Source organism: Coloeus monedula, assembly GCF_965178545.1.
Source record: "Coloeus monedula genome assembly, chromosome: 6".
NCBI classification, from domain to species: Eukaryota; Metazoa; Chordata; class Aves; order Passeriformes; family Corvidae; genus Coloeus; species Coloeus monedula.
This window is the reverse complement of record NC_138786.1, coordinates 10,713,495-10,735,304: the sequence shown is the minus strand read 5'-3', so window position 1 is coordinate 10,735,304 and position 21,810 is coordinate 10,713,495. Positions and strand designations below refer to the sequence as shown.

Sequence of the window (21,810 nt, the reverse complement as noted above, 5' to 3'; positions counted from 1 at the left end):
GTGGATGGCACCATCAACAAAAGGAGCATCCTTTCCCCTTCCCTGCAAGTGATGCCCCAGTGAAGCCGCAGCTGCTCTGAGGCAAAGCATGTGGCCTGGTTTTCCTACTGGATTGTGACTGAAGGAATTCCAGAGGAAGAAGAGTGTGCTGTATGGAGAGCATCTGTGCCACTGCTTTCCACAGCAAGGGGCTGTGCAGGCTTGGGCTCTGTCTCAAGGGTGTAACATGCCCTGCCTGAGTTTTCCAGTCCCATGGCACTGGAGTCTCCCTGGGAGGGGGTGGGTCACTCTGGATGTTGGGAGGTCCCTCCTTTCAGTAGCACTTTCCCACCACCGAGCAGGAGGTTTGGGGTTTTTCTTTGTAACCTCTACACACAGCAAGAAGAGTAACACCAAAGCACCCACGCGGAAAACCACTTGAGAAGGGACCTGCTGTTGTGTGCACTGCCAGCACAGGTCACAGCTGGGATCCCATCCGTGGTTAGGGATGGTTAGGGAGCAGGTAGTGCGCAGCACAGCCTGAAAAGGGACTCACTAAGAGCTGGCAGCCATAGGAGCCACCTCCAAATGGGAATGGCCCTAGCCTGCCCTCCCAGCCCTCGTCTCACCAGAGAGCAGAATCCTCCCTGGCCCCTCCTCCGCCTGTGCAGGGCTCCCCTGCTCACCCGCCCGTGCGAGGTTCTCTGAGAGCGGATTCGAGTTTCTGCCGTGACGTTTCTTCACGGAATTTTTTTTTTTTTTTTTTTTTTAGATGGGGCAGAACGAACTTTGGCTCGTGTTCAAGAGTAATAAAGATAAGAATGAGCAGGGCCTCTGAACAGCAAGGAGACAAGATTAAAAATTGAGTGTAGTTCAGCAGTGTGCTGATACAGATCAGGCTGTTATTTACACTCAGGTCTGTGTTTTCATTTCGGTGATGAGGAACAGTAAGGGCTGCTCCATTTGTGGGGCTTTTTGTGGTTTCTTTTTCTGAGGCACCAAGACCCCGGAATGCTGACAGAGAATGTAATAATAATTAAGGCCAAAATACACAATGTTTTAGGCCAGACTTTTGGGCTGTTGGATGTGTCTTAGGGTTTGTTTAGATGTTTCAGGAGGCACTGGCTTTGAGACAGGCGCATTTTTTAATAAAAACAAAATTTGTGCTTTCTGGTTGTCATGACTGTAAGCCAGCTTCATCCTCTGTCCACATTCTGTTGGTGTTGAACCTAGAGATGCAGCCTGGACTGCACATGTACAGGGAGAAAATGATACCGAGGTATTTCACTCATCATGTTTTGAGACAATAAAATTGGAGCCAGTGGGAATGTTCAGGAACCATGCAGGACAATCAAGTGCCCTCGGAGCCGTGGGCTGTTAACACTGCGAGTGGTTCTGCTGCAGCACAGGGGATGAACAGCTCTGGCATTGGGATTCAGCAACTTGTGAGCCCAGGATGGAGTTGAACTAAGTCTAATTCCAGCCCTCCAACTGGAGAGCGATCATATGGAGCCACGGATCTGTGAGTGTGCAAGAGAGAGGCAGGTACAAGCCTATGGCTGGCAAAGGATTTATAAATGATGGAGCAGGAGCTGAGCAAGGAAATGAGCACGTGAGTGATGGCCTTTGCTGTGCTGGGCCCTCCTGCCTCTGCCATCGTTGGGCAGTGACCTCTGGGGCCACACAGTCTTCTCTGTCCCTGGCAGTGTGTCCCTGCTGGACTGCAGAACACCGTGGGTTATTCTGTGGCTGGGAATCTGAGCTGCTGCATTTTCCAGTTCCTTTAGATAAGACATTGAGAGCTGAGTGCTTCACTGTGGATTTTTGTCTGCCTGTGTCCCTGAGATGCTTGGCTCCCCATTCCACAGCCATCATCTCCAGCATGGAGCAGCAACACTAACGGGGACAGGAGCGTTACCTTCAGAGTCAAAGGCATTGGAAATATCTTGGGGCTTCCTTTTTCCCTCCTAGCAACCAAACAAGACCTGTCTTCTCCAAAAGAGAAGATTTGTTGTCCTAGTGCCACAAGACGTAGCTCTGTCAGGGCACAGTGACACAGCAGGTCCCACTGTCAGTTGGCTCTGCCCCCTTTCAAGCAGAGAAAGGACCATCCCTCTCTGTCCTGCAGCTGTCTCTATTTGTTTATATTTGCATGAGAATTTGCTTCTCTCTGGACTAGGGATCTCTGTACAGCTGAGTATTTTAGGGAAATCAGGAGGGTGGGATGTGAAATGCCAGCTGACTCCATATTTCAGCCACTCTGCCAGGAGGTTGTTTTCTGCTTGGTTTTTTTTAAGGGGATTTGCTAAATGTTTCCCTTCTGATTTGCATGGCGTGCCCGGCTTTTTGTGCAGCAATTCCTATTTTTCCTTTATGGCTACCTGCAAGGTGACAGTAAGTAATCCCAGAGTGAAGCTGTGGCACAAGGTGCTAAAGGAGTGCAGGTTGTGAGAGAGCCACAGTGTGGCATCAGGTTCCGAGCTCCTGCACACCGTCTCTTGTCCTCTCTCCACATCTTCCTTGGGTGTTGGATGCATCATTGTCTGGATAAGGGCAAGAGTGCTCGGATTGCTGGGGACGTGGCCTGAACAGAGAGGTCTGGAGAGATCCAGGTGACGAATGTCTGCTAGAGAGCAGCATGCAGAGAAGGAAGGGCTGGGAGGAGCCCCGGATAACAAATACAGGAAATGAGCTCAGCACAACCACAAGTTCACCATTGTTTGGGCCTCTTCTTCTGTACAGCCCTGGAGCTGAACAAATGCTGGTGCATTTGCAAGATGAAGTTAAGTTTGGAGTTAAAATCCCAACACTTTACCGCTGGCACTGGAAAGCTGAGCTCCAACAAGGAGTTGCCACGAGATGTGGGTGTTTGGTAGTGCTCAGTTCTGCGAAGGAAAATGGCTCACAAGGCAAGAAGGAGCCATTTTAGAAATTCCCTTGTAGAAAACAGGCAAATCATATTTCTTCCCTTCCCTCCCTCCAAATGCTCTGGGATTAAACAGGTTTCAGAGTTACCCTCTTGGAGAGGTGCTTTTCCAAAATGAGAGACAGCAGTCAGATGACCCTGAGTTACAATCCAGCCCATCCTGTTTGTCTTAAAAGATGCCTGTTTGCTACAGATGTGTCAAAATTGCACATGCTCCAGAAATTTGGGAAACTGCAGTGGAAGAAATTCTGCAGTTCCTTATAAAATGTGTATGCCACTGTGTGTGTGATACTGTGCAGACTGAAACCTGAAGGTGCAGTCACGTTCCAGCTCCAGTTTAACTTCCAAGTCTGACCTGCTCTAACAATCCCAGATTGCAGATTTTGCCCAGTTTCTAAAGGAGCAGGTGCTCTGACAGGTCCTTGTTTGCTTGGACAGGGATTTGTCCTGCACTTCAGATAATGGATTGCTGTGCTTTAGTCTAGGAATGGAAATTTTTATCTTCCCATTATAAATAGCACCATCAGTAAAACTCTGGGATACCTTGGATACCTTGTCTTAGTGACACCATGCATAGGAATGCAGAAAGTGCTGAATAATTTAAAGAATTCTATAAATACTTTCATATGGTGCTGCAATCCAAGTACCACTAATCGGATGAGCCTTACAGTTAACAAAACAAGTCTCTGGTGAGCCATTGCTGTAGGGTACTGGAATTGCTATGGAAAAAACCACTACTAGCAACTGACAGCAGCGGGAAATGGGGTTTGGAGGGAAAATACCCAGCTTTGAGGTGACGGGGGGTCCCAAAAACCATCTTTCTCGTGGAGGAAGGTTACACATAATGGTGTCACACTAATACACTTTTTTAGCGTGTGTATTTTGATAAAATCAACTGGTTACACACCTCTGGCACAAGCAGACCAAACCCTCCCCTGCTTGTCTGCAAGTCCAGTCTGAAGTTTTAGAAGAAATTTTTTTAAGAGCAGTCTCCAACTTTGACTTTTTCAGACTTGTACGGGGGTGTTAGTTATGATGGTTTGTCTCATGGAGGATCCACTAATGCAGACTCCAGAATAAAGATAAAAAATAAGGAAAGCCAAGGAAAGGAGGATTGCACTAAGCAATTTTGCAACCCTTGAGATGGCTGCTGTTTAATTTGGGCCAATGCATATATTGGCGTCAGGTTTTTTTGGGTACTTTTCCCTCGTTCTCCAGTCACCCCCATCTGTTCTGTTTCTTTTGCAGTCCCTGAAACTCCGAGAGGTTTTTAACTTGGATTACCCTTACAGCACCTTCCTGCTGAAGACCCTGACGATTGTATCTGGCCCTGACATGGTTGACCTCACTTTCCATAACTTTGTGTCCTACAAGGAGAATATTTGCAAGGTATTGGGTTCTGAGATCGTGGAAGCACTGGGAACCACTAAGGATTGGAGCATTCAGTGAGGAGTAGGAAAGGAGAGGGGGGAGACAGGACACTGAGCTCTGTCAGCATTGCTGACAAGGCTTATGTTCCAGTCAGGTGTGGTATCTCTGTAGTTCTAGAAGCTTCTGCCCTGCATGGAGAAGGACCAGTAGAACACTGGCCATTGTTGTCCTTCATGTGTTTTGTATGGATGAATAGGCAGCTGAGAAGTGGAAAAGTTTGAGCTCCTGGTGTTTATAGGCAGGAGGAAGGTGAGAGAGTCAAGCCCAGCAGTATCAGACAGGATAAGGGGTAATGGTTTTAAACTGGAAGAGGGTAGATTTTGAGTGGATGTGAGAAGATTTCTTCCCAGTGAGGATGGGCAGGTCCTGGCACAGGTTGCCCAGAGAAGCTGTGGCTGCCCCTGGATCCCTGGAGGTGTCCAAGGTCAGGTTGAACGGGGCTTGGAGCAACCTGAGATAGCGGAAGCTGTCCTTGCCCATGGCAGGGGGTGGGACTGGATGAGCTTTAAGGTCCCTTCCAACCCAAACCATTCCAGGATTCTGTGCCCTTTCTGTGTTTGCTGTAGACTACTTGGAGCAGTTCCATAGTGCCCAACTGTCTCTGCCCTGTTTGTTCCAGGACTGGGCTGAGGATATTATGGCCATTGCCCGGAATCCCCTCACGTACAATGCTCCCCGTTACACCTTCCTAGAGAAAATGTAAGTCCTTTCTGAGAAATGTTGTTCTCTGAAACATCTGTGTCCTGCCCTTTCTGTCAGTACTGGGGAAAAAAACCCAGCAAACTTCTAGGCATCCAGGTCCCTTGGAAGCCTCCAGACCAAGGCCTGGGTCATGCCAAGGTTAAGCTGATTGTCTGTAGAACCCTGATTTTCAGCTCGCTGTTAGATTGTTTTCCCAATTGCATGGTTTTCCTGTCTTCTTACTTAGTAGGATCTCTTACGGTTGTACAAGTACATTTTTGTAATCTTGTTTGGGGTTTTTTTTCACAGTCTGGTGAAGCTGAAGTTGCAACTGAATGAAGAGGGAAAGATTCCTGTCCGGAAGTGAGTGTGGACATTTGTTTTGTGTGTTCAGTCAGACTACAGGCACAGAGCAAGTGGTGAGAGGATGGTTGCTCAGCGGCTTCAGCTGTCCGCTCTTCCTGCACCTAGGAGTCAGAGAACTTTCCCTCTGTGTCCAGGCCATGGAAGGGCTCCTGCTGCACCTAGGTGACACATAATTTGAGTCTGGAAAGGAGACTTTGTGGCCTTCATCTACAGCAAGAAATGGCTTAAATAGCCACAGATATCTCTTCCTGGCTGTTGCCAAGAAAAAAATCAACAAAACGAAGTAACTTTGGTAAAATTCTGATCACAGATTGTTTTGCAAACCTGAGCTGAAAGGTGGATGAGGTGTAGGATTGTTTTCCTTTCCTGTAAGGAGTTCTGTATTTGGAGAGCTCTTTGCTGGACTCTGCACCTCACCTGCAGCAGGGCTCCCTTGCTTTTCTTGTCTGCTTTCTCCCTGTGTGGCCACTCCAGTCCTTCCCCATTTCCTCTGTTCCTCAGCCTTCACTCTGGATGTGCATGAGAGTGAAGCAGCCTCTGGGCCAGTGTTAGTGCTGGTTTAGGAGCAGAACAGAAGGAGATTTGTCCTTCCCTGTCCCCAGCTTGCCCTTGTGCATCAGGTAGGGCTTTCATTAGAATGGGAAGCAAAGCCCAGCCTGTAACTCTTCTCCCCTGCACTATGTGGCATGAATCTGGAATTGATTTTGTGCCATTCAGTGTCTTCCCAAGTAAAATTGCTCCAGGGCTGGTCCTTCAGTTCATCTGTGTTGATTTAGTTCATAGAATGACAAAAGGCAGCACTGCCATGTTGAATTCCCTTTTGGGTCCATAAATTACCTTTTGTTTTAAGAATAAGGAGCTGCAGACAGTGCATTTGGGAAGTTTTGAACCACTCTGCTCTAGGTCTGTGCTGTGTTACAGCATCACGAGAGGCGAGCACTAATCACCCCAAATAAACACAGGCCCCAGGGTGTGTTGTAAGGTAGAATTGTGCTGGATTAGGGCTGTGCTGACTAAATGGGCTCCTGGAGGGCTGAGCTTTATTCAACACTAAACATTTTTTGTTATTTGTTTTCTAAACCACCAACCAGCAGAATTTCATTGTCAGAAACCAGAGTATTCATCAAAGGGCTGTTAAAAATGTGTAGGTCTGTAATGAATAACACACTAGGGAAGAGTGCTTTGAATTCATCTTTAAAATGCAAGCAAGGTAGCATTGCTGCAGGGAGAAACCAGCTTATTCCTCTGAAACAAGCTAGAAAAAAAATCTGATACAGGATGTACCTCTCCTCAGTGCCCATTTCTTGCAGAATGGTAAAAATGCAGACCATAAAATAGTCCATATTAAGAACCAGGTTTATAAAAATACTCAGTATCTCCAGGTGCAGGTGAATGTAAGGCTTTCAAAACTCCTGAAAATTCTGAAAATTCCACGAGCATTTACCTTTCCATTTAAATATGTAAATCCCTTTGGAATCACACCAAGGCTGCTGCAGTTTTGCCTTGCAAAGGGCAGGGTTTGCATGAGCTGCTGCAGTCCCCCCAACCACTCCCACCTGGCAGCACAGGGCACTCCTTGTTCCCCTGTTTGCTATGAGCACCTGTGATTCCAGGAGCTTAACAGAGCTGAGGCTGGATTTATCCATGGAGGAGACCATGGTGCTGTTGACAGGGATGTTCTGAGAGGAGGGAAAGTTCAGTTGTTGTTACTTCTCCACAGTACCATGGGAAGCACCTCCAAGAGGGGTAGGAAAGGGTGGGAGAGGGATTTTGAGTGACAGGGCTCTAACAGAGTCCATAGCAGAAATACAGAACTTCTGCTTTAAATCAGCAGTCAAAAACTCCTGTGTAGGTTTATCAAACTTGGTCCCTCAGTTACTCCCCTGGAGAAACCCTGTCTGTCCTTGCTGGTTCATGCTTACAGTTGTCTTGCTGTGCATTTGGAGTGTCCTGCACTGCCCACAGCTCCAGCCCCCTGACCTCCTCCTGCTCCATGGTGATGTTTGTTTGCCTGTCTGGTCAGTATTTTTCAGATGTTCCCTGCAGACAAAAAGAGGGTGGAAGAAGCATTGAGTGCTTGTCATCTGCCAAATGGCAAGGTAAGGGTTTCTCTGGATATCCAGAAGTCTCATGAGCTTGAGAAGGATCATTTTCCCTGCCCTGACTGGGATGCCCTTGGCTGTGAAAAACCATCAGCTGAGATGCTCGCAGTTGCCTACCTTACTCTACCACTGCCAGGCCTTAACTTTGGCCTGCTGGCATCAGTTCTGACTGCCTTTCAGTAACACTTGTGACTCCAGCACTTGCCCTGTGTGGCACAAGGAGCAGCAACGCCCGGGCAGATGTTCCTGTCACTTGCTGGGGTTGTCACAGCCAAGTGCAGAGCTGTGGGTGTTCAGTGACAGGTAAGAGCTGTCACAGGTTTGTGGTCCTAACACGTCTTCATTGCACTCTCAGAATGATGCCATCAACCCTGAGGACTTCCCAGAGCCTGTGTACAAGACGTTCCTCATGAATCTGTGTCCGCGGCCTGAGATTGATGAGATATTTACCTCACAGTAAGTTTCCCTCAAGCCACAGCCCAGAACTTGATCTCTTGTGGCAAAAGATAGACAGAAAGGAGGGCATTTAATGCCATGTGGTTTGTCTGGCCGTAAGCTTTAGAAGGGCAGGATGCCAGGTCACTTAATGCCTTTACTCACAGCCTGAATGAAAAGGATGAGGCCTCACTGTGCTACAGGACCCTGAAATACATGGGCCCAGAGGGAGGATCAGCCTGAGGAAGGATCAACATCTCCTATGTGAAAAGATTTCCTCAGTAATTGCCAGGCCTTACCTCTGCCCCCCCTGTGATTCTCTCACTTCAGCCATCTGAAAGCAAAGCCCTACATGACCAAAGAGCACCTGGCAAAGTTCATCAACAAGAAGCAGCGTGACACCCGCCTCAATGACATCCTCTTCCCACCAGCCAAACCTGAGCAGGTGCAGAGCCTGATAGAGAAGTATGAGCCTAGCGGGTTTAACATCCAGAGAGGTGAGTCTTGTTCAGCCCAAAGCTCTTGCTGTAGGGGTGGGATGAAAGAGCAGAAGATCTCATGCCTGCTGCCATCCTGCTTCCCAGGAGAGCAGTCAGCCTGGTTCCCGCAACTCCTTGCGTTGCACTTCCAAAGAGGCGCCAGAACTGTTCTATTTGGGGACCATTAACAGCTGTGTTTGCTGTGCAGGGCAGCTGTCTCCAGAGGGGATGGTCTGGTTCCTCTGTGGCCCCGAGAACAACCTGATAGTGCTGGACAAGCTGATGCTGTACCAAGACATGACCCAGCCTCTCTCGCACTACTACATCAATTCCTCACACAACACCTATCTGACAGGTACTGCCGGGATCGGGGAGGGCACAATCAGCCGGGCAGATGTGTGTGCCCTGCGGGTTTTGAGGGCTGTGCTGACTCTAAATGCTGTGTGACAGGAAGAAGTGTCACCCTGCAACTGAGCAGGAGCTGTCCCGTGTGAGTAGCTAATGCTGACCTTCTCTCCTGCAGCTGGGCAGTTTTCTGGGACATCCTCTCCCGAAATGTACCGCCAGACACTCCTGGCCGGCTGCCGCTGTGTGGAGCTGGACTGCTGGAAGGGCCGGCCCCCAGACGAGGAGCCCATCATCACCCATGGCTTCACCATGACAACTGAGATCCTCTTCAAGGTAAGGAAGAGCTTTCTCCATGGATGCTTTCCCCTGCCTGCTTTTAGACTGATTGCTGAGGGAGCCAGAGGGATGGGCTGAGGGCAAAGATGTTTGAAAGGAAAAGACTGATGGCGAGGTGATAAGTGAACGAATGTGTGGGTAGAAGGAAAAGTGAACAGATAAGCACTAGGTTGGAGTTTGTACATTTTTGGTATGGGAGGAGTAGCAGAGAGGCTGATACCTGGATGAAGATGGATGAATGAATGAGGGAAATGTGGGAAGTCAGGCAGAAGCCATGGAGAGATGGCTGAGCAGAGGTGTCTGTGTACACAGGGCTGTGTCACAGGATGGATGGACAGGATGTGGCATGAGGCTGATGGATTTATAGATAGAGGCACATCAGAGGAGCAAACAGGATGGGTTTTAGAAAACACACAGTTAAAATGAGTTTATCTTCTTGTCTGCAGCAGGTTTATATGGCTGACAGCCTCCAGTGGAGGCTTTTGGAAGAACAGGGTTCAATTCCTTCCTAATGACCTGAGTGTTGGAATGTGTTCTATGGAGCAGCTGGCTTCCCTGAGGATTCAGCTCCCAGGCTTTGGAAGCACAGCACAAAGCCAGGCAGTACAGGGCATTTATTCACAGCTTGCAGGTTACAAATAAAGGCATCACACTGACTTTTTTTCTGCACTCCTTTACAGCTGCTGCCAACAGGTAGAGGCTCTTTAGATTGTTTTTCCCAGCTCTGTATTTTTCTTCTGTATCTTCCCCCAGTTCCCACACTTCACTATTACTAAAATATTTATTGGGGGGGGGTGGGGAGGAAGCAACCAACCAAACCAGTCCTTAATGTCAGAGGTATTGTCATCCTCAGACTCAGTAATTTCCAAAGCCCTGTGGTATCACTGCTGCTTTTTGCACAGCAGTTCACTGCAGATAGAACAGCAATAATGGCATTTGTAGCTGCTGTAATTGCAGAGTTCTGCTGAAGCCTGGGACCAGTCCTCAAGGAAATTATAACCTGCTAACACAGCATGTGCTGGGTTTTGATTTTACGTAACACATAGTCCTTCCTTCTACTACAATTCCTGTGGCCTTTTAGTAGCATTGTCTGAGGCTTCTCCTCAGAGCTTCTGTGACAGACTCCCAGTGGTCCATAGAGGAGCAGCCACCCTCCTGCTGAGGTCATGGCTGACCCATGATTTGGGATGATCAGGGGACTGTAATTGCAAAGGAACAAATGGTACTTCTTTACCAATTAGCAGCACCAGAAGGGAAAATAGTGAAAAGTTTGTGGCAGTTTAACAGGGGCTTGGGGAAAATATTAATATTTTTTCTTACATCATTAATGCTGAGAAGGTTTCCATGGTATTTGCATTTGAAATGTCAGCACAGCTGGTGACTGAACACTCCATCTCTCTCTGCTGCCAGGCAAAAGGGTTTTATAAGCAGCAGAAAATGCTGCTTATAATGATAGAAAATTGGGCAGGTTCAGAGGTAAGTATGGATAGAGTTTGCCGTGGTTTAATCTGGTGCTGCACACACCTTTCTGTGCCAGTTCAGGGTGCTTCAGGCAGGGCTTTGTCCTTCTGGCCAGATGCTCTCACATGCAGTGATGTGTACACTGACCTATGCAGCAAGACCAAAAATTCACCTACTTGTATCTTCAGCTTTGTGTTGTTGCAAGCTGTTGAGTTTAGCTCAGCATGGATCCCCTGGAGCTGGGAATCTGGGCAGGTGTGAAAAAGATGACACTTCTCACCTTCTTACTGGGAGAAGTTCAGTGACTTTGAAAGGAGCTCCTGAGAGACAATTTTGGAGTCCGTTCAGTGGGAGGTCAGCTGTGTGTCTGTTCTTGAGTGCTGAGCTTCTCTCTGACCATGGCCTCTCCTTCAGGATGCCATCGAGGCCATTGCAGAAAGTGCTTTTAAAACATCTCCGTACCCTGTGATCCTGTCCTTCGAGAACCACGTGGACTCGTGAGTATCTGGTGATTGGGAGAATTGCCTGCTGTGTCCAGAGCAGAAAATACACTGGCATGGGCTGTTGGGTTTTAGGCAAGTGCTGAGCTGAAGTGAAGCATTAATTGAGGTTTCTGAAGCAACTGGAAGTGGGTTAGAGCTGAAAGATGAGCCTTAACCTGCAGAGTGGAATGATCACAGTTGTGCAGCCTTTTACCTTAGAGTTGCAGAGTATGAGCGTGGGAGTTGGCTTGGGAATTGGACCTCAACATTTGCATAGCTGAGATGGTTTTGTGGGTGGAGGACATGGATCTCGAGGTGCTTGTTCATGCCAAACTCTGGATTTGGGCATTTGCTTTCCTCTTCATTCCTGCCTAATCTCTCCTAGGCCCAAGCAGCAGGCAAAGATGGCCGAGTACTGCCGAACCATTTTTGGAGACATGCTGCTGACAGAGCCGCTGGAGAAGTACCCGGTACGAGGGAGCTGGGGCAGGAGCTGGGGCAGGCTGGGGAGGCCTTTCTGGAAAACTTGGTCACTCCTGGTGCTGGGAGGTGCCACAAGAGCGCAATGCCATGGACATGGATCCTGGTTCATAGGGGGATGGGTGGAAGACTCTGTCACAGAGGTTTTCTTGTTTAACACTATCACCCCACGGGCTCTGGGCACTGAGCTCTGGCTGGCCAGGATGTACCAGTGGTTCCAGGTGTGTTCTGTACATGGCACTGGTCCAGCTCTGTCTGCCAGCACTTGGAAATGGGAGCAAGGGCCTAATCCTGCTCCTAGCCTGGAAATATTCCCTTCCAGGCATAGGTGGGCAGGTCAGTGCCATGTGCTTGAAATAACTGAGGAAATCTCCCCATCTGCTTGACCCCAGTCTTCATCTTACCTGTACAATAGATATTTCTGTGGGCCCAGTGACACCTTTGGTGCTCCCTGATCATGTTGGTGTCACAGCTGCCCTGCCAGGGGACATGGTTTTGAACATCTGAGCAGGGCCTGTGTTCTGCAGGGCATGAGGCAGGTCCTTGGGGTGTGTAGAGGAGGGGCAGCTGGCCCAAGCATCTGTTTGAAAGTACTGAGACCCAAAGAAGAGCTGGTAAGTAGCAGTGAGCCAGCAGCAGCTGCCCACTGTCCAGTCCCATGTCCAGGCAATAGGAACAGAGGGATGAGGCGGGGAACAGTTCAAGGGATCAGCTAAGCTATTAACAGGCCTTTGCTGTCTGTGCAGTCTGTCACATGTCCTTGTCTTGAGCCACCTCCTCTGGGATCTTTTTTTAAATCTGCTGCAGGCAGTGTTTAAATCTGGCCCAAGTGCTGATGAAGGACTGAGGATCTGGGATAATGAGAGAAGTAGGTGGAATGTGAAGCCAGAGGTATGCAGATGCCTTCAGGCCGTGTAGGTGTTTTTTTAGCAAGATGGGTGGCTAGGCAGCATGGCAGAGCCTGAGAGGTGCAAAATGCTGGTCTGAAACCACAGGTGAAATCTTAGGAAAAATCTGCATTAATCTAGTGGGATATGCTGGCAGATGGAGGAAATCAGGGGTACAGTGAGTAAGAAATGTGTCTCTGTGCTGGCACAGGAGAGGTGAGTGTTTGAATTCTCTCTGTGATGATGTTTATCTGTTGCAGCTGAAGCCAGGAGTTCCTCTGCCAAGTCCTAAGGATCTCTTAAGGAAAATCTTGATTAAAAACAAAAAGAATCAATCTATGTCTGGGAAGAGGCAGACCTCTTTGAAGAAAGGGAGGAATGTGGAACCAGAAACCATTGAGCAGCCAACCTCTGTGGATGCTGAAGATACTGGTATGTATCTTCATACATAGGGAATGGGACTAATAAAACTGATGGGTAAAGCATCCAAATCACTCAATATGAGCTTGGGGTGAGACAGCACTAGTCATTAAATCAGTTATCCCAAGCAGCAGCATAAAATTGGAAGAGAAATGAAATCTTCATAATACTTTGAGCACTTAGTCCAACCAAAAGTGTCAATTGTTTACACCCTGCCCATCATCCCTTAGTGATTCACTGATACATGCTGGCTTCTGGGTTGAGAGAAGGGGAATAATTTGTTACTACTTATAGCTCTCTGATAACGACAAATTCACCACAGCCTAGTTCTTCACCGTGAGGGTCTTGGAGGTTCATAAAACCTTCAGCCCCTCTCTCCTCCCTTCCTGTCACCTCTTGGCCTCAAGGCCCCTGTGGTAGAACAGACCCTGTCATGGTAAGAGCACATGAAGTCATGTGAGGACAAGGTGAGCACTGCTGCAGAACACCTGGAAATGGACATTTATTCCCACAAATATGTGTGATCTTGGAGGAGAAACAGCCCAGTGGTTGTCACTCCTAGGTGTGAGGGAAGCCTGCAGCAGGAATGGTTTGGTCTCCTGGGCGTGCTCAGTGTACCAGTTTATTTGGATTTGGCCAATAAATTTGTAGGATTCTTCCCCTCAGTGTTCCAGCATTACTTGGTAGGGAGGTCTGGCAGAGTGTTTCATTGTCATCAGCCTGCAGGGTCCTGTCTGTGTCCTGCTGATCCATACCACTGATGTGGGCCTGTGTGCTTAGTCTGGGCAGGTGATGTGGCTGAAGAGGAGCCAGAGGAAGAGGATGAACAGCTCAGAAACCTGGATGAAGAAGAAATTAAAAAGATGCAGTCAGATGAGGTGCTGGCACTGTTGGTTCTTTTCTGTTTGGATTTTTGCTGCCTTCCATTTTTCTCTGGGGCCTCACCCTGTTGAACAGAGATGAACCCGAGGTGCAAAGGGGAATGAACCTGCTGGGAGCTTTCCATCCGCCACTCAACAAAACTTTTCCAGGAGAAACTGAAGAAGAGAATTTTTGTTGCAAGCATAAAGAATGTGGCAGAGGAGTTACTGCTGACTCTGCATGATTTGGAGATTATGTTTGCCTTGGGGTGTTGGAGAGGCTTAGCCTTGGTCTGAGAAGTTGTTAGTGAAAGTGCTGCTGCTGAAGGGGGAGGGAGGAGATCAGCATTTCCCTTGAATAAAAAGTGTACTTCCCTTTTCCATCTCCCTGGTATCCTTTGGAGAGAAGGAAAAACAATATCCCCACTTTGTCCCAGACTCCATGTTATGATGGGTCAAAGAGGTCCTGGGCTTCCTACATCCTCCCTGGAACCTCTCCATGTGCCTTGGTTCCATTTTTGCCCAGTTGCCTGGAGATTCTGTGCCCCTTCCTGCCATGGAACTGTAGGACTGAGAAGCCAGAGAAACTGGAGCGCTCTGCTCAGGGCAGCCACCAGAGCTCTTTGACTGGGAGGCCGTGGTGCAGTTTGTTTCATCTCCAGGAAAGGTCTCTTCATCTGTTTCCTTTTGGATCATTTTCTGCTCAGGGCACAGCTGGCCTGGAAGTGACGGCCTATGAGGAGATGTCCAGCCTGGTTAACTACATACAGCCCATCAAATTCAACTCCTTCGAGGTCTCTGCCAGTAAGTCAAGCTCAGTCCCTTTGGAATCCAGGCCAAGTGCTTCCTGGATCCGTCGTTCCCCTACACACAGAATGGGACTGGGCGTGCCTTGCTCCTAAATGCTTTATCATCTCCTGTTTCCAGAGAAGAACCGGAGTTACGTCATCTCTTCCTTCACTGAGATGAAGGCTTGTGATCTACTGAGCAAGTTCCCCATGCAGTTTGTAGAGTATCCTTTTGGCAGCCCTCTTCCAGTGCCACTGGGTGCTTGGAGTGCAAGGGAGATTCTTGACAGGATGCATCCTGCTGTAGCCAATGTCAAGGCTGCCAGATGCTTGTCCTTAAGAGGAAAGTGTATGGAAGAGGAGGCTGGGCCTCTCCGGGGTCGTTTCTGGGTGGCTCTGAGCATTTGGTAGCAGAGCTCCAACAGTTTTTATAATGGGAATATGTGGGCTGGCCCCAGGGCACAACAGGAGCTCTCCCGACTTGCTTCCTATAGAGCCTGTAGATACAACAAGCGGCAGATGAGCCGCATTTACCCCAAAGGCACCCGGATGGACTCCTCCAATTACCAGCCCCAGATGTTCTGGAATATTGGCTGTCAGATGGTGGCACTCAACTTCCAGACCATGGGTGAGTGTCAGGGTGTCCTCCAGCCTCTGAGCAGGTTAGGTCAAGTGGTGCTGGTCTCTGGGTGCTCCTGGTCCCCGTCTCTTCCTTTGCTGCCTTTTCCCAAGTGCTGTTCTTCTCTGACTTATCTCCCACAAACCAACAGCACTTTTCCATGCCCAGCACAGAGCTGGTATGCACACACGTGGGCTGCTGTCACCCTGTGCCTGGGCACTGTCGCTGGCTGTCCTGTTCCACAGTGTGACACTGAATCACATCCATGAGGGCACCTGCAGCCCCTGTCCCCCAAGTTGCTACCTCTACAAGGCAGAGGCACAGCTCCATCTGGCCACAGCGCTGACCTGTCTGTGCCATTATTTCCAGGATTTTGACCTGAACATGGAGGAAGGGCCTTTCCTTGCTGCACAACCAGCATAAGAAGGAAAGAAAAGCCTTGAGAGAAAGCTGTTCCTTACCTCTCTTCCTTTCTCACAGGGCTGTGTTATATATAGAACATAGGAAACAAAAGGGAGTGAGTGCAAGGTTGGTTCCGAAGAGGATGACACAGTGCAGGCAGGTGCAGAAACCACCAGGCAGTGTCCTCAGAAGTGTCAGACAGAAGATGGACTCCCCAGAATGAAAGGGGGAAGGAGCAGAGGGGCTTAGGCACTTACTTATTCCCACCCAAAAATAGTGGGTGCTCCTTAAAGCAGGTTTTAATTTAGTTCTGCCCATGACTTAAGGAGCAAGTGCAAGCAAACCACTTCCCTTCCTTACAACAGCTGCTGCAATATTTTTCCCTGTAGGGTGCTGAGAGGCTTAATTAGTTTTCAAGATGGCTTTGTGAGCTGTGGGCTGGCAGGGGCTGGAAGCTTCCAGCAGCTTTCAGCTCCCTCATAGCAGACAGGCTGCCTGTTCCTCCCAGCCCTGTCTCACTGTGTTGCTCTGCTCTCAGATGTCCCCATGCAGCAGAACATGGCCCTGTTTGAGTTCAACGGGCAGTGTGGGTACCTGCTCAAGCACGAGTTCATGCGGCGACCCGACAAGCAGTTTGATCCCTTCTCCGTGGACCACATCGATGGGCTGGTGGCCACTACTGTCTGTGTCACGGCAAGTACAGCCTGGAGGACCCTGTCCTGTGTCACCCAGAGGGACTCTCAGTGCCCCATGAACCCGTGGAGTCCTGGGGGAAGGCGTTACTGTGGCAACTCCCAGGCTTGTCACTATTTTAAATAAATCACAATCACATGAAAATGGAAAATGAGCATCTGCTGTGCAGAGGCAGCCAAGGCTGTGCTGGTGGGGAAGGAGGAAGTGCTGAAACAAGAAATAGGGGTGGAGGTAAAAGAAGAGCTGGAGCAGAAAAGCTGTTTTGGGGTGGGAGAGTGACTTTGGGGAGAAGGAATGCGTGGGTCCTTCTGCTTTTTTCTTCCCAGCAGTTTCTAACTTTGTGTGTGTTGTTCACAGGTACTCTCTGGTCAGTTCCTCTCAGACCGCAGCGTGAAGACCTACGTGGAAGTGGAGCTCCTTGGGCTGCCAAGGGATGCCAAACGCAAACACAGAACCAAACTGACCTCCACGGCCAACTCCATTAACCCTGTGTGGAAAGAGGAGGCTTTTGTTTTTGAAAAGGTGCGAAGATTTGGTAGTAATTTAGACAGAGAATCCTTAAAGCTCCTTATGGCCATGAGCACTGCCTCAGGAGAGGTCAGTGCCAGCAGAAGGGACCCCCTTCTGGAGACATCAGGCTTGGCTTTGGACACACTCAGGTAACATCCAAACAACAATATCCAAAACAACTTTCCATCAGTATTTCCCAGAACAGACAAGGGGTAGCTGGGAATGGTTCTGGAAGTAAAAGGCATCCAAAGTCTCCCCTCTGTGATGCCCTCTTCAGACCGATCAGTTTGGAAAACTTCCAGCACCAGAAAGGAACTGAATGTCTGTGGTTAAACTGTCAGTGAGAAACAGCCAAACTGGAGCAGTAATGGGACCGGTTTCCAGTTGTGCCAGAACATGGAAAGCTGCCCTGTCTCTCCCGAACAAGAATTCAGTGATCCCCAATCGAGCTGTAGGGCACAGGGAAGTTAAGTCAAGTACACATTACACAATTAATCTGTCAGGCACAGTATGAAGCTACAGATATTTTCAGCCTAATTGGCTGAAATATCCTCCTTTCAGAAACACTCTGAGACTTCACTCCTGGCAGAATAATTCTGAGTTCATTTTATGGCACAAGAAAACAGGAAAGGAGGAAGTCAAAACCCCTTCTAGCAATGTTACCATGTTTGCTAAAGTATCCATCCCAGTTCATTCCATTCTCCAGTGAGTTGCTTCCTGGAAGCAGTGGTGTGGAGGGTTTGTTGCCCTGGTTTTGTTTTTAGGTAACCTGTGATCCGGGGCAGGCTGAGAAGCCTGCGTTTGGTGGAGTTTCTGGGCATTCAGCTGTCTATGATAAACTGTGCCCTTAAATTACAAGATGCAGAAATAGGCAGTGCCATCCTTGAAGAGATGAAATTGTTTGGTTGGAAGGAGGAGGAGGATGCTGCTTTCAGGAGTTAGAAGCGAGGACACTGGTGCCTTACTCTGCTTTTGCCTTAGATCATGATGCCTGAGTTGGCTTCTCTCAAAATTGTGGCTTGGGAAGAAGGAGGGAAGTTCATTGGCCAGCGTATCATTCCCCTCATCGCAATGTACCCAGGTAAATCAGTGGAAATTCCTTCAGTTTTTGTACCCTTGAGACCTGTCCAGTGGGAGCCATAAAGATGATACAAACAGCTGCATACTTTGCTCCTTAATCTCCATGCCTGAGGCAGTGTAACCTTCAAATCTATCTTGTCATGGCCTTGGCTTTATCCCATGATATACTCACCATGCCCTCCTGTAAAGAGGGCCTTGGGCTGCTGGAGCAGGGAGGGACAGGATGCTGCCAGCTCAGCTCCCTCTCCTCTCTGCCCCAGGCTACCACCACGTGTGCCTTCGCAGCGAGAGCAACATGCCGCTCACCATGCCCGCCCTCTTTATGTTCCTGGAGATCAAGGACTACGTGCCGGATGCTTGGGCAGGTAGGGAGCGCTGGAATGCGCAGGGGGTGCGTCTGGCCTCCTTCAAACTCTGATTCAGAAGCATTTTTCCAGCCTGGGAAGTGCTTTCCTGCTGTGCCCTCAATTCCTTGTCAGGGTGGGACTTGAGCACATGCCAGCATCCTGTGACAGCCTTGCAGCCTTGGGAAGAGTATGGAGGCTCCCACTGCAGCTGTGCCTGGTTCCCACCTGAGGTGCAGTGCAGGTGTACCAGGCTCCAGTGTGGCATGGCTCAGCCCTACTGTTGTTCAGAGGCAGGGAGAGGTTTCCTTGAGGGAATAGGTGACATCTCTTGGGGGCTGTGGAGAATGGGAGATTTTAGGAGTGATGTTCTTCCCTGTTGGAAGAGAAGGAGGGTTCTTGCTGGTACTGAGATACGGGGACCTTCCTTTGAGAAGGGTCAGAGCTGGATGAGACGGAAGCCTTACTGGAGGAATCAACAGTCATGACCAAACCCACACAGAGTGCAACAGTGTCAGCCACAGGAGCTCTTGTGAACACTTCCCATGTTTGTTCTCTCCTCCCCTGTGTTCATATAAATGAACCTTATTCACTGGGGAAATCCTGATAAAGTGGGTTTATCGCATTTTTATAGGAAAGATGAGGTTTATACAACATTGGACTGGAATTGGAGCAGGGAGCTGTGCAGGTGAGAAAAGTCTTACTCTGGCCCTGGATTTTGGGAGCAGAGTTCTCAAAATCACCTCACAGAACTGCCCTGAATATAAGTTGTGAGTCACGGCCTTGGGCTGGGATTGAGGTGAAGGAAGTTCCCTTCCTCCCTCCCTTGTGCTGTCAGGGAGAGGCTGGTTTCAAGCAGAGAACACAAACTATTCCTTCTTCACAGTGTCCTGTGCTGGGCAGGGAAAATGAGTTGATGAGTTGTTTGCTGTCCAAGCCAAGCCCTTCTCTCTGTTTCCAGATCTCACTATTGCCCTCACCAATCCCATCAAGTTCTTCAACCTGCAGGACAAACGCTTGGTGAAGCTCAAGGATGCCTCAGGGGAGGTGAGTTTTTCCAGGTTCTGTTCTCTAGAGCACCTTGCATGGATTCAGCTTGAAATAACAGAGTTTTCATTTACCTCTTTGTTTTAGAGGTCTGGCACACAGACAAACCTCTCATCTGCTGAGACTAACGGGGTGGCAGGCTCCACTGGGAAACCCAGCATTCCTCCCTCTAATGGGTCCACAGGTAAGTTTCCAAGAGTTTTCAAGCATTCAGGCATCTTGGCAGCTTAATTTCTTCTGTACTGACACCAACATTCTTCACATGGCCTGTGTTCTGGTGAGCTCTCCACTGGCTATTTCCAACCTGGACATCCAAGATGGGACGTTAACAGGAACCTCTTTTGGGATTTCAGGAGCAGCAGTATTCACCAAGGATGAAGCTGTGTTAGAAGTGATGCAGATGGCAGGTAACTCCTCGTGCTGGTCACGTGGGCTGAGGCCCTGCCTGTCATCTTACATTCCCAAGGTGTAGCCAGCACTAAAGACAAATCCTAGGAATCTTGGGGCTCAAGGACAGGTTTCCTTCAGCACACCTGCACTTCCTGTGCAATGTGGTGTTCACCTGCTCCTGGATGTCTGAATGCAGTGTGATGCCAATTCCTGCAAGCATGGGGCCTAATTGTGCCTCAAAACCAAATTGAAGGCACAAGGGGAAACCTGTTTCACTCAGGATATGTTGGCAAGTAACTGTCATGTACATTGCTTTTTTAGAAGTTATTCCTAAAAGAAAGTGTTCCCCAGGACAGAATATGTACCTGGGGAGAGGCATGCCATGGTGTGGAGCAGAGGGGGCTCTGGTGTGGATGTGGTGATTAGGGACATGTGTTGGAGCTGTATGCTCCAGTTTCCTCACTCCAAGCCTTGGGAAGGAGCTGGCCCTGCTTAGCCTTTTTATTTTGTGTTTCAGAGCCTGAGACAATCAGCCTTGCTGAGCTGCAGCAGAAGAAGCGCTTCCTGAAGCTGCTGAAGAGGCAGGAGAAGGAGCTGAGGGAGCTGGAGCAGAAAGGAAGCAAACAGAGGGAGGAGCTGCTGCAGAAATACTCTGCGCTCTTTTCCGAGCTGGCCTGTCCTGGGGGCAAGAAAAGGACGATACGCACAAGGAAAACCCAGAAGAAGAGGTAACCACAGCCCAGGGGTCACTTTCCCAAACCAAAACAAGGATCCCCAGGGAAACATGGGCTCCCCTTCTCTGCAGGAAGATGGAGCAGTGCAGGTATCTGCAACCCAGGGGGGTTGTTCCCACTGTGGGCAGGTGGGAAGGTTGGGATTATACTGGCATGGCGAGAAGCAGCATGGGCCCTGATTCTCCTCTGCAGGAGTGTGACCCCAAGTGATGCTGGTACCAGTGCAAATCCTGTAAAAGCAGCAGAGAGCATCGATCACTGCTGGCTTGTGGAGCTGAGGGAGAGGCTGGAGATGGACCTCATCTGCCTCGGGGAGGAGCACCACAATCGGATCCGAAGGAAAAAAGAGCAGCATGCCACCGAGGTGAGGGCTGCGAGGGCTGTCACCTGAAAATGTATCCTGGGACAGCCCAAGAAATCCCAAGTTATTCACTAAGCTGAGCTTGGGAATGTGGCCCCAGAACACACCTGGCACACGCATTGTCAGGTCTATGCCAGGTAACTGAGAATGAAGACATGAAACTTATTTGTTAGAAGCCCTAAAAATCCTGCAGAAACATTTTTTTGTCTGCTGTTTTTTAAAAAAAGAGCAGCATTGCCCTGGAGCACATCAGGCTCCATCAGCTCCAGCTCTTCTGATGGCTTAGCACAGAGTTAATGTGGTGGTTAGTGGCTTCACACATTGCCAGGTTCCACCTCTCTGGGAGCCCAGGAACCCTGAGAGCTGGGGTGATGTGGAGGTGGGCTGAGGGTTCACCAGTGGCACCATCAGAGCATCTTCTGCTGTTTGACTTGGTGGAAGTCAGAGTCCAGGTGAGGGGAGTCCTGCAGGTTGAGCTCAGCCGAGGCCAGCAGGAGCCGTGGTGGCGCCTGGGGACAGAGTGCAGGCCATAGGTGGTGGTGGTAAATCCAGCATATGCTATCTGTTCCAGTGAAGGAGGAGTGATTCCAGGCTTGGGATGCCTTTTCCCATTAGTGTTGTCTGCAGGAACTTGCACTGATACACCTTAAATCTTCAGTTCCCTGGTGCACCTTAGGCTTCACAAGCTCCTTGCAAACTCTGTGCAACCCTGAAGGGAAAATAACACTTGGGCACTGGCTCACCTGGGAATCAGGCTTCTTACCTGGGAGAGGAGCCAGGGATGAAACCTTCCTGTCTCACAAGTGTCACTCCACTGGCACAGTGGGGCCTGTGTGTACAGCTGAGCTCACTGCTGTGCCAGTGTTCACACCGAGCCTCATGGATTCAGAATTTGTGGCTCCTGGAATTCAATGCAGGGAGGTGTACAGCTGACTTGGGTGCAACTGGATACAGATGGGGGGCAGTGTCTCATCCTGGTTTTGTTCCCTTTTGGTCTTGTGTCCATCCCTTGAACAGCAAGTTGCCAGGATCCTGGAGCTGGCTAAGGAGAAGCAGGCAGCTGAGCTGCGGGTGCTGAGGGACACGTCGGAAAGGTAAACGTGGCAGTGGAATCCCAAATAATGCCCAGTTCTGCTCCAGGCTAGCACTTCCTGCTGGATCTCAAAGCT

General features: G+C 49.3%; 1 protein-coding gene across 1 annotated transcript in view; it reads left to right on the top strand.

Moving 5' to 3' along the window:
• PLCB2 (phospholipase C beta 2) overlaps positions 1-21,810 on the top strand; it is a 36,322-nt gene that overhangs the window by 8,640 nt on the left and 5,872 nt on the right. Inside the window, exons 4-28 of the mRNA XM_082284178.1 lie at positions 4,154-4,294; positions 4,956-5,035; positions 5,327-5,380; positions 7,407-7,482; positions 7,841-7,941; positions 8,251-8,417; positions 8,608-8,754; positions 8,923-9,080; positions 10,959-11,041; positions 11,412-11,496; positions 12,654-12,825; positions 13,594-13,691; positions 14,381-14,477; positions 14,601-14,685; positions 14,965-15,089; positions 16,021-16,175; positions 16,533-16,697; positions 17,667-17,766; positions 18,026-18,130; positions 19,071-19,156; positions 19,244-19,340; positions 19,510-19,563; positions 20,064-20,274; positions 20,473-20,644; positions 21,659-21,735. Coding sequence (XP_082140304.1) covers positions 4,154-4,294; positions 4,956-5,035; positions 5,327-5,380; positions 7,407-7,482; positions 7,841-7,941; positions 8,251-8,417; positions 8,608-8,754; positions 8,923-9,080; positions 10,959-11,041; positions 11,412-11,496; positions 12,654-12,825; positions 13,594-13,691; positions 14,381-14,477; positions 14,601-14,685; positions 14,965-15,089; positions 16,021-16,175; positions 16,533-16,697; positions 17,667-17,766; positions 18,026-18,130; positions 19,071-19,156; positions 19,244-19,340; positions 19,510-19,563; positions 20,064-20,274; positions 20,473-20,644; positions 21,659-21,735 — 2,891 coding nt within the window. The remainder of the gene's footprint in view (positions 1-4,153; positions 4,295-4,955; positions 5,036-5,326; positions 5,381-7,406; positions 7,483-7,840; positions 7,942-8,250; positions 8,418-8,607; positions 8,755-8,922; positions 9,081-10,958; positions 11,042-11,411; positions 11,497-12,653; positions 12,826-13,593; positions 13,692-14,380; positions 14,478-14,600; positions 14,686-14,964; positions 15,090-16,020; positions 16,176-16,532; positions 16,698-17,666; positions 17,767-18,025; positions 18,131-19,070; positions 19,157-19,243; positions 19,341-19,509; positions 19,564-20,063; positions 20,275-20,472; positions 20,645-21,658; positions 21,736-21,810) is intronic.